The sequence below is a fragment of the Diadema antillarum genome, unplaced genomic scaffold (genome assembly GCF_040938485.1).
Source record: "Diadema antillarum isolate AM-2024a unplaced genomic scaffold, OU_Dant_1.0 seq00001400_RagTag, whole genome shotgun sequence".
Taxonomy (NCBI): domain Eukaryota; kingdom Metazoa; phylum Echinodermata; class Echinoidea; order Diadematoida; family Diadematidae; genus Diadema; species Diadema antillarum.
This window is the reverse complement of record NW_027272155.1, coordinates 772,564-785,205: the sequence shown is the minus strand read 5'-3', so window position 1 is coordinate 785,205 and position 12,642 is coordinate 772,564. Positions and strand designations below refer to the sequence as shown.

Here is a 12,642-nt window from a genome sequence, read left to right as displayed (position 1 = left end):
CACTGATATGATAGATGGGTTCAATGACAATCGCTCTATGACGATTGCTCTCGTGAAATATCTGCATGCTAGTAATGCCAAACATAAAGCCTACCAACAAACATAACCTTAACCCTTATCCTCACATAATACTAAACCTTTAACCCTATCACAACCCTAACCCTATAAGTCCTTGGATAAACTATGACAGGAGCAATTGTCAAAGGAGTATTAAAATGTTGTGTCACCGATGGATGATTTCACAAATTTCATTAAGCAAAAAATCACTACTCATGTGATGATAAAATCAGTAATCTCCCACTCACACGCTCTATCTCTCTCTATTTCACTGTCAATTTGTCTGTCTGTCTATCTGTCTGTCTGTCTGTCTCTCCCTCTCTCTCAAAATGCAAGTGTAAAGATATATCTATAAAATGAGACTGAAGAAAAACGTTGTATATGTACATCGGTGAAAGAAAAAAAAGTGAAAAAGAGACCCCTCTCCAAAAAAATTGTTAAAAAAAAATCCAGCATTACTGTTGTGCCAAACATGTAATCAAGCAACCTGACTTAGCATAATTTGATGATTTTTCAAAGACTTACTAAGGCTTAACATGTAATGATGATACCTGAACAAACTCAAACAGCTAGGCAGGCAAGCCCAACTCAAGGAGAGCCTGTGTCCCCAGCTGGTCTGGTTTTCAGCCACAAAATTTCATCTTTCGTCTGTTAACACTTTGGGATCTAATTGGTATTAATGGTTCATATCAATAGAGTATCCTCAAATAAGCAAATAAGCAGTAACAGTGTTCCATAAAATCTCCCCAGCAAGTATTCTTTTCAGCCACAACATTTAATCTTTTGTCTGTTAAACTTTTAGGATCTAATTGGTACATGTATTAATGGTTCATATCAATAGACTAACAAGTCTTCCACTAAGCAATAACAGTGTTCCATAAATCCCCTCCAGCAGGTCTTCTTTCCAGCCACAAAATTTAAAATAGTGTCTGCTAAAATGTTGGAATGTACTTGGTATGAATGGTTTATATCAATATGCTAACAGGTCCTCCAATAAGTAATTATATTGCACCATGAATTTTTGTTTTGCTTTCTCTCTAAGTGCTCCTGCAATAACCCAGTTATCAAAAGACTTGAGTTTTTGTTTGTTTGTTTTAATTTTTGTTTTGTTCTTCCCTTGTAACCTGTATAGTCATGGTTCTAAACCCTAGGATTTGATATATATATATATCAGAAGAAGAAGTTCCCCGCCGCAGCTACAGGATACAGTCTTCACCTATCACGCAGTCCTCTGCCGATGCTTTGGGAAAAGGATAAAATGAGACGGCCACTACTTCTGGCATGCCCGGACCTTGAGGTGGGAAGTGACTCAAGAGCAACTCATGCAACCAGTCACAATCTGTTCCCCCGGCTTCTTGTCAGGTCTATACCAATAAACGAGCTGTGTTGATGGTTCCTTGAGGGAGAGATCTGCTTTGTTCACATTCGTTGCACCCTATCTCCTCTCCATCAGCCCTTTGAAACAAACTTTTAATACAAGATTCCACAAAGAGAGTCAATTACGGTGGGGGGGGGGGGGTTGAAGAGGGTATCATCATCATTGCCATCATTGCCATCATCATCATCATCATCACCGTCATCATCATCATCATCACCATCATCATCATCATCATCAATCATCATCATCACCACCACCATCATCATCATCACCATCATCATCATCATCAATAATCATCATCACTGTCATCACCATCATCACCATCATCACCATCATCATCATCACCATCATCAATCATCATCACCACTATCATCATAAATAATCATCACCATCATCGCCATCAATGCCATCATCGCCATCATCACCATCAACACCATCACCACCATCAGCATCAGCAGCATCATCATCAATCATCCTCGTCATCATCATCGCTATCACCATCACCATCATCATCATTACACTAACCATTAAAACACACACAAAAAAGCCATTCAGGCATATCAGGGCAATTACCCCCAAGCTAAATACTTGTTAGTGATAAGGTTAGAGTAAAGTTAGGGTTAGGGTTAGGGTTTGGGTTAGGGTTTGGATTAGGTTTAGGATTAGGATTAGGGTTAGGGTCAGGGGAAGGGTCTGGGGTAATTCTCCATATCACATATAGCAAAATATCGTCCCAGAATGCATTGCGCAATCAACATCCTGGCTTTTGTGCAGTCAGCTTAACTTCCGGTTATCGCCAACGCGTTATGTACGCATGTCAATCAATGCACTGCACCGCAATGCACTGCACGCCAACGCACAGTTTCACTTGCATCGGTAGCGTCTGCTCAACATCGGTCACACAAATTTTACCTTTTCAGCGAGTGTCTTTCTAAAAGCTATTAATCATGGATGATCGCGAAAGATTCAAGTACTATTGCTCCCTACACCTGCCCCGCTGCCCCCAGCGAACTAGACGCCCATATATTGCACTGTTGCTAGTGCTGAGTACACAGTTACAACTGCTGCACTGAATGTGCCGTGTTCATCTATTCTTCAGATCATTTATGAGGCCGACATTACTGAAACTATACCTCTTCACAGAATTCAGAGATGTTGAAATCCCTAATCTGAATGTTTTCACTTCATATTTTACTATTTTGACTTAGATAAAATAGTTGAAAATTGACCCATGGGTACGATCTTTTCATCGCACGCGACGATCTCTATTACAGTCCCACATATACAGATTTGTGTAAGTTCTCCACACAAGAAGCCTATGGCAAAATTGTACACGATGAATACGTGTGTGGGACGCTAGCTGGGACGCTAGCCGCGCCGCTGCATGCAGCGTGCATGCATGCATAATAGCGCGCGGAGCGATAGCTGCAACCGGAAGTGGGGTTGACTGCAAATCGCTCCAAAATACGCCGATTATATTAGTGCGCCGCCAACGTTGGTTCTTTTATAGCTATATGCGATATGGAGAATTGCGCAGGGGGTAATTGACCTAGACCCCCATTCAGGTAGTACTATTCCCATTCATTTTAGTTTAATTTTCTTTTTCTATTCTTTTGACAACTGTTCTCTTAGTCTCATCTCGAATGTGATCAGAATTGTGCCAAAAACAACAACATGACTATCTGTGTAATTCATAGATATTGAATTTCTTCTTTAACACTCCACCACAAAATGATCTGCTAGCTTTCTCTGGTCAAGGACAAGGGATTTCTTAGGCAGATGATAGCTTTCACTCTACACCCAAGGTTTACGAAATGAATGAAATGAATACAAATAACTTGTTAGCTGGGGATTTCTGTGTGTCGCAAACACACAAATGAATGTATTATCAAGACTATGCTTTTTCCTGAAAAGATTTTTGAGAATTTCATCAGTAATAATATGGAGGGTCAAAAAGTCACTTCAGTCGTAGCTAGGCACTGAAAGAGAGGGTGCAAATTATCACTTTTTTTTTCAATATGTGTGCCTAGCTGTCAATTAGTCAGAACTTACACATAGTCAAAATGTTGACATTTGGTTAATAACAATGGAGAAACCCGAGACAAAAGAGTGACATAAGATACTTGTTTCTTTCACTTTGTTGCGCGAAGACAACAGAGGCTCCACATGAAGAAAAGGGCATGCAATAGAACACAAACGAGATCCCTAGTACGTAAACCAGATGACGTCCATAAAACAGACTTCATGCAGGAACACAGCCTGACAGAGCACAACATCATATTAGCCGAAAATCAATCATGACAGCAAGTCTCTTTCCACCCCCTTTTTTTTTTCAAAATATGCATGCTTACAAGTTCTTTCTATCATCAATTGTTCTTGTTGTGTGTGTATTGCCTGTCTGAGTATGACTCTGTGTGTGTATGTGTGTACATGTACACTTGTATGTAAACAGCTATGTATGTGAAGATTAGTGCCTGTGCACGCCATGTGCTTTCTTGGGTATACATATCTGAGCATGTCCTACATTTTGTACCTCCTTCTTCCACCTCATCCATCCCCCTCCCCCACCAAACACATATCCTTGTCTCAAGCCCAGGGTATTTTAGGTGAATCATGCAGTGAATCACATGTTACCCAGGCAAGCCAGGAGAGCCCCCAACAGAGGGAGGAATCTGTTGCCTAGCAACAGCCTATGTTCGAGTGACCCTCATTCAGCCTGGTAAGATCTTATGACGTATACACCTACGTAGTACTAGCAGGGTTAAAACTTTGTGTATTTGCCATTGTTTTAAATGTATCCCTGAATTATGGCTGGTTCAATATAAACAAATATGAAATAAAAAAAGAAAGCCTTGACATTTACACCAGGAGGTCTCATTTTCACACCATTGAGGGTTAGTTATGATTCAGTTTGCCATTACAAGCCTCTTAAAAATGTAAAAATACAATCAGATACACTGCTTTAATGTTTCATGAGCCCAGGTGCATAGCTTAATTTGCCTTCTTTTTTTTTTAATCAGCATTGAGTAATTCACCCAAGCATGACCTGGTTGTAGATTTGTTGTTGTAGTAATGTGCCTCGGTCCAACATGAAGGACATAGTGACACAATAGGGGTTTATAGACAGATTAGATAATCTCCATGCAAAAGCAACTAGTTTCTAGACATCTATGACAATCAGCTAAGAAAATATTTTAGCAACTACAATTGTATGCCAGTCAGGAACAAAGCTCAGTCAACATTAATCATTTGTTTGAAATCACAACCTTTTGGTTACCTGATGCCACAGAAATCTATCCTGAATGATCTGTCTCCATAGGACTAGTTCACTTTTGTTTTGATTTTGCACAAATTCTGTATAGTTTATATATGGACTGCATTTCTGTTTGTGAGTCTTTCTGCTGGCAAAAAAGAAAGAGGTGCTGTTTGTAAACATAAATGTGCTATATTTCACTCCACATCCGTATGCCTGATATTGAGGCATCAAAATGAATAGGAATATGAACAGGACTAGGATTACTCTAGTTACACAACATCCCTCATCCATTGCAAAGATTTTTATGTACACATGAAAAATCTCAGAACTAAGAGAATTTACTGGACTACTTCTGTGACACAGTGGGTAGAGGGCACTAATCTGAGATAATTTACTCTCTCTAAGAAACAGAAACAAAAACAAACAAACAAGTGAAAATGTTAATTCTTGAAGGAGTGAATTTATAGCTAAAATGAGTGAGTTTAGAGTGAAATTGGAATGAATTTGGAGTGAAAATGTTTATTGTCACAAATTCTGGAGTGACTCCAAAATAAGTGAAAAACCATAATTTCACTCCAAATTCACTACGATTCACTCTAAATTCACTTTTTTCTGAAATTCATTCCTTCATGAGTGAATGCTGTCACTTTTTTTTTTAAAGAGAGTATTGGAAGAAAGCCTTCACCCCGCTCTGCTAGGTGATGCATTTGCTTGACCCAAATTCTGTTACAAGCTACTGTGACAAATGGGGGCAATCCGCAAGACCAAGTTTTTGTGGAAATTTGAAATATAATGGGACAGGAACTAGAGGGACTTGTCACCTAGAAGAAATTGGATGTTGTTTGTGAGGGGTTTGAAAAGCTGGGGGATACCACTGCAAAGATCATGTAGGAAGAGAAAACCTAGGACTCAGCCAACAAAAACAGTCAAACGCCTTGGCCCGCTGATAGTCATCTAGCCAACACACACAATGTTGAGTGACAAGCAGCGGTGAACGAATGCTATCAAAAGTCTGCAAAGAGGATGGATATGGTAGCATATTGTGTGCAGCTACAGTGCGCATGCAAATCTTGCGAAACAGCTGGGGAAAACCAACTGTCATTCACATGGAAATTCATCTGATCAGACACAAAGGACCAAAGCACAAGTACAGATTGATGTAAATCATTTGGCAGATGGGAAAAAATAGGCCCTGTTTCATAAAGTTGTTCGTAAGGTTTACGAATGACTTACGAGCGACTGGTGATCAGTTCTTGTGGTGAATTATTGAAATTCTAGTAAGTATAGCACATCGCAACTGATCACCAGTCGCTCGTAAGTTGTTCGTAACTTTACGAACAGCTTTATGAAACCCCCCCCCCCAGACAGACAGATACATAGATAGATAGATACATAAATGTTGACAGGAGGGAGGGGGGAATGACACAGAGAAACAGAAAAAAAAAATGCCTCTTCAGGTACAGCTCAACCCCCCCCCCCCAAAAAAAAAAATAATAAATTAAAAAAAAATTAAAAAAAAATAAAATAAAAATAAAACATCCTACATCATAAAAGCAACAGAAAGTTGACATAGAAGATGTTTAAGTTAATGTCAAATTCTGAGTGAGGAGAGTCTCAAATGGAAAATAATATACTTAACAATAAGTCACCAAGATTGAATGTTCTTAAACAGCAAACATAAATGACTAAAACTGAAACATAAATATAATTATAAGTACACTACTTTTGAGGAAAAGGGTATTGGAAGTTGCAGGATTGCGTGAAGCAGAAGAGAGATTGGAAACTTCACGGCAACCTCTGCAAACAAATTTTCGGATCTACTTTGTTTTTGTTTCTTCGTATAATTTCCATTTGAGAATATGGCTGGATAGCCCATATGCAGCTACACTAGCTGCTCTTCCAAGGGGTCCACAGTTGGATGCAAGGCAGGACCACTACACTGGGTTAAACACCCTGCTCTTTGCAATGAATAAATGAAGCGGGATCTTTTACGTACATGAGTTGTGACTCTGTCACACACGGGACCTCCATTTTATGTCCTATCCAAGGGACAGAGTGTTTTGCCTCTTGCTAGAGGGGACGGTATGATTACACACAACATTGCTCAGTCCAGACTCGGGTTCGAACCCGGGTCGCGTGATCGTGAGGCAGACGCGCTACCGACTGAGCCAACTCACTGCCCTAAAGCCTGTAAACGCTATTTGTGATTACATTAAAGATGCAAAGCTACTCTAAATTGATAATTTATTTTTGCATGGTTATCTACTCTTTAAAGGTTTTATGGACACTTTCTCATAGTCCATGTGTGAGGAAAACAGAGTGTAACAACACACCAGAAATGGAAAGAATGAGTCTATCGATGCTACCATAAAGCATAATTACACTGAATTCTACGTCTTTAAATTCAAAATCTAGACAGAGAAAAGGATGAGCTTTGAGAAAAAAATGACACAAATCAGATGTGTAGATCTAATTCCTGATACAGAGACAACACAATTCACACAAATTACTTCTAAAGGCAGTGAAGGGGTGGGGAGAAGACAGTAGAAATCTAATGAAGATGAGAACATTGAGAATGATGACAATTCCTGTTCAGTTTTCAAATTTAGTGTCATCACATCAAAGTGTGATATAAACATAGTTCATGTAAATCTGTGCTTCTTCAGTGTCATGTTTGTTTGTTTCTTTCTTTTGTGCTGATTTATTGTGTACATATACAAATATGTCTCAATTTGGCCTGTGCCCAGTTGAATAAAAGTTGAGATCAAACATAAGTCAGAAAATCAAACATAAGTTTCTGAATACTCAATTCTGATTGGCTGATAACCTGACTTATATTTGATTGCAACTTTTTACGTAACAGGGCCTCGCTATTTGTTTAGAAAGAAAACTGATATGCCCATCAGCTGTTTGCTCTGCAAATAGGGAAAAACTGTCAATTTTAAGGAGAGGAAAACATTACTGTTATATACTTTCTCTTCATATCAGAATAGAAAAGTGAGAACAAATTTGATCTGATTTGAATTTGTTTTCTTTGTGAAAATTGCAAACAATGTAAGCTAAACTCATACATACTATAGTTTGATTCACTGTTTTAAAAAAAAGTATTAAAAAAATCAGGCAAAATCTACACAGCATGAATAAATGCATTTATATTTGTGTCCTAATCTTGAAAGAGGAACTGAGCAATTACTTCATTCATGGTTGATTTTTGTCTGATAAAAAAGAGAGAAATGCACGAGACTGCGATTATAAGACAAAAAGCTCTTTAACAAATACACTTTGTACCTAAAGATGAACGTTTGTTGAATACTGTCAATCAAACTCTGAAAGAGTTAAAAGAAAGATTTCTCTCGCAGACAGCAAAAGTGCAAGCAACGTCCTTGACATTACCTCCTGGCTAAGATGAAACAATTTAAGTGAAATTCTGTACCAGTGTACATTTAGACCAGTCCCGGAAAGAGCTACTCTAACTTCAATTCTTGTGGTTCCTAGTGACTGAGAACATAAGATCTCCCCCCCCCCCCCTCCTTGAAACAATGACCAACAGCAATGGGAGCACCCTATAAGCTTTTAAAAATTACATGAGGAGGACCTGAGCAGATGGTGGATATCATTTTATCAGGTAACAGACAGGAGGACATCACATCATTCGCTTGTTTGTTTTTGTTTTTGTCCTTCATTTGTTCTAATATTAAAGTTATAATGTATTTGATTTTCCTTCATAAAAGTACAGTGCATAGTTCATGTTCGTTATATTTGTATAACAGTGCCGTGAGCATAATTTTTGACAGACTTCAGTGCTTTATAAGAAGCTACTATCTCATTATTATTATTATCATTATTATCATTATTGTTATTATTATTATTATTATTATTATTATTATTATTATTATTATTATTATTATTATTATTATTATTATTATTATTATTATTATTATTATTTGTACTGATTCATAAGTTTGAGATTACTAAAATCTCTGTTTATTGTAACTCATCAGCGAGTACTAGCTCTGTGTACATTTTTAATACTTGAGCTAAGTTGTTTCAAGGCTTACATAAAACATGCTTTTATCGGACTTCTGTTCAGTGCCACGGTATTATAACCTTATTGTTGATTCCCTTGTAAGTTCCAAGCTACAAGTTTGCTCTTAACTATTTTGAGGCATACTTTGATTAGATATATTCATAGTTCTTGTCATATTTCTTCACGATATCAAAATCAACATGCCACACCACGGGCTATGAACTATCAGAGTCTGCACAAAAATGGTTGCCATTTACATGTGAATAGATACAGCTTGCATGGCTTCTCAAAGACAGCTCAATGGCGCAGTGCAGCACAAAAATATGTATAAAGAGAAGGAACTTGTTGCATTCTCCCGTCATTTTGTAAGGATGTTATGTCAGCCTTCTGACAAAGTATTCCCAACTTTTGTCATCATCAACAGTTGGTGGCGTACTCTTCACCCCGTGTGCCTTCTAAATATACATTCCTCTTTAGTGCAACTGTTGACTGCAGGAAATACCACACTCTAATTAGCCGACAGGTGTCTATCTTGTCTCTTTTTCTTAATTTTTCTTTCTTAATTTGTCTTTTCCTATGTCTCCTTCTGGCTATCAAGGTGAAAAGTCAGTAAATCTGGAACACTTTCCCCGTAACACTTCTGAGGCAAATGAAATGTTTATTCATGCTAGTCTTTAACTACCCACGAGCCTGTTTCATGAAGAGTTGCTAGTGATCTTACGCCCAATTTTTTGAACGTAACGCGGTGAATCAAGCGTAAGTTCAATATTGAGGATAAGTACTGTTTCATAAAAACGTGTTTGACAAGCCACCTCGACTATGGCCAAACCTCACCATGAAGACACAGTCAATATGATGTTTGCAAACTTTACCTGCCGACAAGGTATGTTGCGATCAGCGAGTTGCCGAAACGTTGCATGCCGAAGTAGTTGATGAAGCCGGAGTCCCTCAGAGCAGACATGGCGGTGTCTATCTGCTCTTGGCTTGCCTTCACCATTCTGATATGGAAAGGAGTCAACACAACACAGAACAAAATAAAACAATGAGAAAAAACATATTTTGAATGAAAGAACAGCCATGTTCCCACATGGACAAATGTACATCAGTTGCAAGTAACATTCTATACTATACTTCATATGTATAAAGTGTCCATACATGTATATCTAGCATCCCAAACGCAGTTCGAATCCTCAAATTATACACACATATCTATACAGCCACATAACGTAGCTGTCTATAAATGGCATCTAAACTGGATTTTAAAATAAACACACACAAACACAAACAAAACTGATTTAAAAAGAGTTTGTGATGATTAAAGTGGTCTTTCTCCTTGCCATAACAAAGTGTGATTTCATGCCCTGCCCACTCCTCTACAGGGGCATATACTCAGTGATTTCTATTTATTTCTTTTTGAGGAGGGGGGAGGGAGAGGAAGATGAAGGAGTTGATTGACAGTCAAATCAATACTTACATAAACTCAGGTAGGACTCGATATTTACTCACATTGCACATATGAGATGAATTTTGAATACATTTTGCAACTGAACTGGAAGATTGAAAATCCACAAACAAAAGCATTCTCATGCGTCATGTGTGCCATGCTTGCATATACCTTGTAAGATAAATATTCAAATTCTATGTTAACTATCAAATCATGCACAATATAAATGCTGTTTTTTCTTTCAAAATTGGATATGTGCAATGGCCCAATGATGCTTTCCATTTAAAACTAAAAAAAAAAATGTCAGATATCAAGATTTACTGGCATTTATGATAAACAGTACAAACTGTAACATCTTGGTTAATCTTGTGTGAGATCATTAATGCAGCTTCACATAGTACACCGTATAACTCAAGGTGCACATTTCAAATTATGACACCTCCACAGTACAACAAAGTGCTCCACAGCACACAACATATAGGAGTCTGGGTGAAGGGAAACCAGCGGGGGCATTTACAGTAATGTACACAGCCAGCATAGAAAATATGGAGTGGCAGAAATCTGGCTGTTATCAGATGACATCTTAACATGAAATACAAAGAATTGTCATCAATGGGTAGGAAACATTTCTAGACTATTCCTTTCTACAGGCTCTTTTGATTCTCAAATTTGATTACCGGGGGATGAACATGCATGGCAATCGTGGCACACAAATCAGTTAGGAATCAAGGCTCTGATATATATGATGCAGACTATGAATAACCCAGGGCCACTTCTGTTAAAGACATTTTCTGGCACACAATGAAAAAGCGAAAGAAAAGAAAATATGTTGGGGGGGGGGGGGAGCTAGGAGCAAGACTTGTCAAGTCTAAACTCCTGATTGAAGTCGACAGCTAGGAAGGAACTCGCTGCCAGTGAGACTTCCTGTCTTACTCTCAACTAGAGAGGGCTCCCTTTGCAACCCCTCCCCCCTGTATCATGTTAACCCATCCCCCATCCATTTTATTCCTCTTGCATTAGGCAGTTTCTGACAAGCCACTTTGAATTCAACAAATTTTGTCTATAAGACAGAATAGCGAGCTTTGGAGCACACTATTCACAACAATCGAAAGAAGAATCCACAAAAGCAGTAAGCGTGGTTGACTTTATACCTTCAAACATGCTGTCTTGCAGGCATCTCAACCTACATAGATCTGTCCAATATTTATGTCATTTTAACAGTATACCTCAAAATCAAATCACATGGTTAATAGACATTAGAAAGGACATGCTCATCCTTGATCCATGATGAACCCACTCCTTTCTCCCCCCCCCCCTCTCTCATTTAAACAATCTCTATGATGAGACTGTGAAAAACTCCCTTTAAAATCCTTAGGAGACTATCATCAATGTGATAAACAGTGAGATAAAGATAGATGAATAGAGATACATTGGAGAGGAAATGATACATTTGTAAGTGTTGTATATTTATGTTTATATATAATTGTATAGATAAATAAATGGATGGATGGAAAGATAAATAGATAGAGAATGATTTCTAAACCTTCTTGTGAGAAGATGATTCATGAATGGTAATAATATGTTACTGCCTTCACACTCTTCAACTTTGTTACAATTCTTAAAGTCGTTGTTAACCCGCTGAGGACAGACTGATTTTGCTACAACACACATTTCCCATACACACTTGCCCAAGTATACTTGGGACTCTTCCTCAACGGGTAAATTACTCTTAGTTTTTGATTGCTTGTTTGATTGTCCCAAAATTTCACTGATGTATACAATTAATATTTCTGCATTCACTAATTGCACATATGAGGTAAATCCCATTTTAAGACCTATAAAACACAATGGATAGAAAACTAAAAAAGTTGAACTTTACTCTTCAATGGCTTGTCTGGTCTTCCCCAAACTTCACTGATGTGTTCCACTGTTATTTCTGCATTCACTAAATTGTAAATCTGCATTTGGGGTAAATTTCCTGTCAAGACTTCTAAAAACACATCAGGAAACAAACCTGAAAAACAAAGTTTGTTTTACACTTCATGCTTGGAAGCAAAACATAATATCCTCCTCAGTGTTGTTTATTTTTTTCTCTATCATCTAGTCCTACCCAGTGAATCAGAGGCTAAAACAACAGAACTGATCATAATAAATAAGCCCACTTATCCACTCCTGGCATAGGGATCTGAACTTTCCCTCACAAACATTCACTCCAGCACCCAACTCTGGGTTAAGAAGTCTGAATAAACCATGGCTTGGGAGGCTTTAAGCCCACAAAGTCCAGGAAGGTGTGATTAATTCAACATCACAGACACCTCTCTCATGGAAGTCTGACGTATTACAAGTTGTGTTAAGGTAGCGGAAGCTGGAGGTATCTTTTTTTCTTTTTTGTAAGAGAAGAAAATACCAAATGTGTTTTCCTTTTGCAAGTACATGTAGGATCATACAAGGCCTAGTCACTCACACATCACATATAGGAT

The 12,642-nt window shown here is 38.0% G+C and overlaps 1 protein-coding gene across 1 annotated transcript in view; it reads right to left on the bottom strand.

Annotated features, from left to right (window-relative positions):
- The window catches only part of LOC139709031 (pseudouridylate synthase 7 homolog), a 154,739-nt gene that overhangs the window by 14,328 nt on the left and 127,769 nt on the right, over positions 1-12,642 (bottom strand). The window contains exon 9 of the mRNA XM_071620999.1: positions 9,591-9,716. Within this exon, the coding sequence (XP_071477100.1) occupies positions 9,591-9,716 (126 nt within the window). The remainder of the gene's footprint in view (positions 1-9,590; positions 9,717-12,642) is intronic.